The 3,337-nt window shown below is 38.1% G+C and overlaps 1 protein-coding gene across 4 annotated transcripts in view; it reads right to left on the reverse strand.

Moving 5' to 3' along the window:
• Positions 1 to 477: 477 nt before the first annotated feature.
• The window catches only part of LOC106868159 (E3 ubiquitin-protein ligase MYLIP), a 96,131-nt gene continuing 93,271 nt past the window's right edge, over positions 478 to 3,337 (reverse strand). For all 4 annotated transcript variants that reach the window (XM_014913300.2, XM_014913299.2, XM_052967327.1 and 1 more), the window contains exon 8: positions 478 to 1,000. In XM_014913300.2, the coding sequence (XP_014768786.1) occupies positions 767 to 1,000 (234 nt within the window). In that variant the 3' untranslated portion in view covers positions 478 to 766. The remainder of the gene's footprint in view (positions 1,001 to 3,337) is intronic.

Consider the following 3,337-nt stretch of genomic DNA (forward strand, 5'->3'; position numbering starts at 1 on the left):
ATATATATATATATACAAAGCAAGTGACTCACGTTATTAATTATCTGTTATGTTGCTAAGTTAAGAATGATGGTTTTGTGTGTGCATTATATATGTATAATGGTATCTATCTTTGCAAAAGGCCAATATTATGTATTATTCAGCCATCCTTCACAATCAAATATGATTCAATAGCAGTATGCATCAATATCTTTATCCCTGTTTTAGGTAACTGGACAGTGATAAGATATAGACACCCTCTGAACTCTGAACCCTGCATCCCTGACTCAGCAGAACCTCAAAAGTTGTGACAGTGTTGGGAGAGAAGGCTGCATCCCAGAACTTTATTATATCAATCCCAGAAGGATTAAAAGCAAAGCTGTGTGTGTTGGTATATATCTTAAGGCTGTTTATAAGTCATTTTGTTTATTAAATAATAATAATAATGGTTTCAAATTTTGGCACAAGGCCAGCAGGTTCAGGAAAGAGGTAAGTCAATTACATTGATCCCAGTGATCAACTGGCATTTATTTTATTGACCTTGAAAGGATGAAAGACAAAGTCAACCTTGGCAGAATTTGAACTCTGAACATAAAGATGGATGAAATACCACTAAAGCATTTTGCCTGGTGTGCTAATGATTCTGCCAGGTCACCACCTTCATTAATACACATAATAAACCTAATAATAATAATAGTAATAATAATATACAACTGTTTGTAGTTCTGTCAATAAGATGACGAATTTTGGAGGTTAAAAAAAAAAACTGAAGCAGATCATCATGTCATCAGGAATCTTCATCGGAGTTATTGGCTGTAAAGTTATCAAAGGGCAAGTAAATTTTTTGAATTCTTATGATTTTTTCTCGACAGAGAGGACATTCTTTGATATGAGGTGCACAGACTCTGCAGCAGACAAGATGGCCACATGGACACAGAACTGTTGAGATATTTGCATTCATGCAGATTCGACATGTTAAAGAGTCCTTCACTGTTTGAACTGTATTTCTAAGACTGCTCACCTAAAAGACAAAAACAAAAAACAATTTGATTACTAAATTGTGTTTCTTTACAATACAGGGATATAATGGAAACACAGGGTTATAATACAATGTGAAGTGTCAGTGACAAATGAAGAAAGGCTTTGATGTTTTATCATACATACTTAGGTAATTGCTAAAATAGGGTCCCACTAAGGTAAGCAAGGGTGTAGTTGATTATCTCAACTAACATACCTCCCTTTTCCTGCCCTTAATACATTCATTCTTTCATTTTCAACAACACAACCACTTGAGCCAGAATCTACTATCATATTTCTGACTACTTCTACTCATCTGATTTACTATATTGTATACAGTTGTCCATGCCCAACAAATAAGTTAGGCTAGTTGTGACCAGGGAAATTGCTTCAATGAGCACCAGTTGGATGCCTGTAGGAATGTCCTTGGTCTTCTGAAGCCCTGTGGCTTGTGACTTCAACTCTTCTAAATACCTCTCCACATTTGGAGTTCACAAACATTAGTATTCAATCGCAACCTACCAAGTCAGCAAACAATAGCTCATTTTTCAACTAGGTACTTCAAACTATAATGGTATAGATATTTGCCTAGGCATGGCTGTGTGGTTACGGAAGCTTGCTACTCAGCCACATGGTTTTGGGTTCAGTCCCACTGCATGACATCTTAGGCAACTGTCTTTTGCTATGGCCTCACTCTGACCAAAGCCTTGTGATTGAATTTGGTAGGCGAAAGTTCATGTCATATGTGTAAAAATACTTGTGCCTCCTTTAATAGATAGGACAAAAATTCTTTTAATTTCACCTTCCTGCCCCACATCATCATCATCATCATTTAACGTCCGTTGTCCATGCTGGCATGGGTTGGACAGTTTGACTGGGCTGGCACATTGGAAAGCTGCACCAGACATCAGTATGATTTGGCATGGTTTTCTATGGCTGGATGCCCTTCCTAATGCCAACCACTGAGGGTGTAATGGGTGCTTTTATGTGCCACCGGTATAGGTGCCATTTGCATGACACCAGGGTGCATTTACATACCACTGGCATGGGTGTCAATTTGCATGACACTGATATCTGCCACAACTGTGATTTTGTTCAGCTTGATGGGTCTTCTTCTCAAGCATGATATAATGCCAAAGGTCTTGATCATTGCCTCTGTGAGGCCCAATGCTCGAAAGAAACTCAGCCACTTTGCCTCCATGAGGCCCAACGCTTGAGAGGAACTCAGCCACTTTGCCTCTCTGAGGCCCAATGTTCAAAAGATGTTCTTTATGTGCCACCAGCACAGGTGCACCACAAAAAATAAAAGAACTTTTTCATCTTATTGTCATGTATTTTTATTTCTTTGTAACTGTTTTTCTGCTTGTCACTCGTTAACTACACTGCAAATCTTCCTCACACCAATCACTATGCACACAATGCACTAATGGGGTATTTTATTATCTTTCAGCTTACAAAGTTTGGGGTCATTTTTGAAAATTTGACAACTGAAATAACTTCTGAAGATTCCAACAAATCTTTTTAAAAATTAATTTCAAAATTTAGCCCTTTTGACACCAGCCTGACCAAAATCACCATACCCTTGTTAGTTTGATATAAGACCTCAAGTTTTGAAGTGTTCATATTTCAGTTAAAAATCTAACAAATTTATGGAAAAATCTTTTCTTAACCCTTTAGCATTCAAACCAGCCATATATGGCCCAAATATTCTACCTCTTATGTTCAAACTGCCAGAACCTTGTCTCTTACAAAATTTTAAAAAATACAATTACATCATTGCAATATCAAAGTTACAAGATATTGCATGATTAATTCAAAACAATGTAAATAAATAAGCATCAAATTTATCAGAGTAATTTGAATGCTGAAGCGTTAAGTTATGTTCCAAGTACCAAGTTAATTATAAAGTTATTTTACTTAATCCTACCAAATCCTTCATCATCATCATCATCGTTTAACGTCCGCTTTCCATGCTAGCATGGGTTGGACAATTTGACTGAGGACTGGTGAACCAGGCTCCAATCTGATTTGGCAGAGTTTCTACAGCTGGATGCCCTTCCTAACGCCAACCACTCCGAGAGTGTAGTGGGTGCTTTTACATGCCACCAGCACGAAGGCCAGTCAGGCGGTATTGGCAACAGCCACGCTCAAAATGGTGTCTTTTACGTGCCACCTGCCCGGGAGCCAGTCCAGCGGCACTGGCAACGATCTCGCTCGAATGTCCTTACATGTGCCACCGGCACAAGTGCCAGGGCACAGGTGCCATCACGATTTTGCTTTCAGTGTTTTCAAAATTAATTGGAAATGTATTTCATTAAAATTATTTTTTCAAAAGTATTAA

The sequence above is a fragment of the Octopus bimaculoides genome, chromosome 4, assembly GCF_001194135.2.
Source record: "Octopus bimaculoides isolate UCB-OBI-ISO-001 chromosome 4, ASM119413v2, whole genome shotgun sequence".
Classification (NCBI taxonomy): domain Eukaryota; kingdom Metazoa; phylum Mollusca; class Cephalopoda; order Octopoda; family Octopodidae; genus Octopus; species Octopus bimaculoides.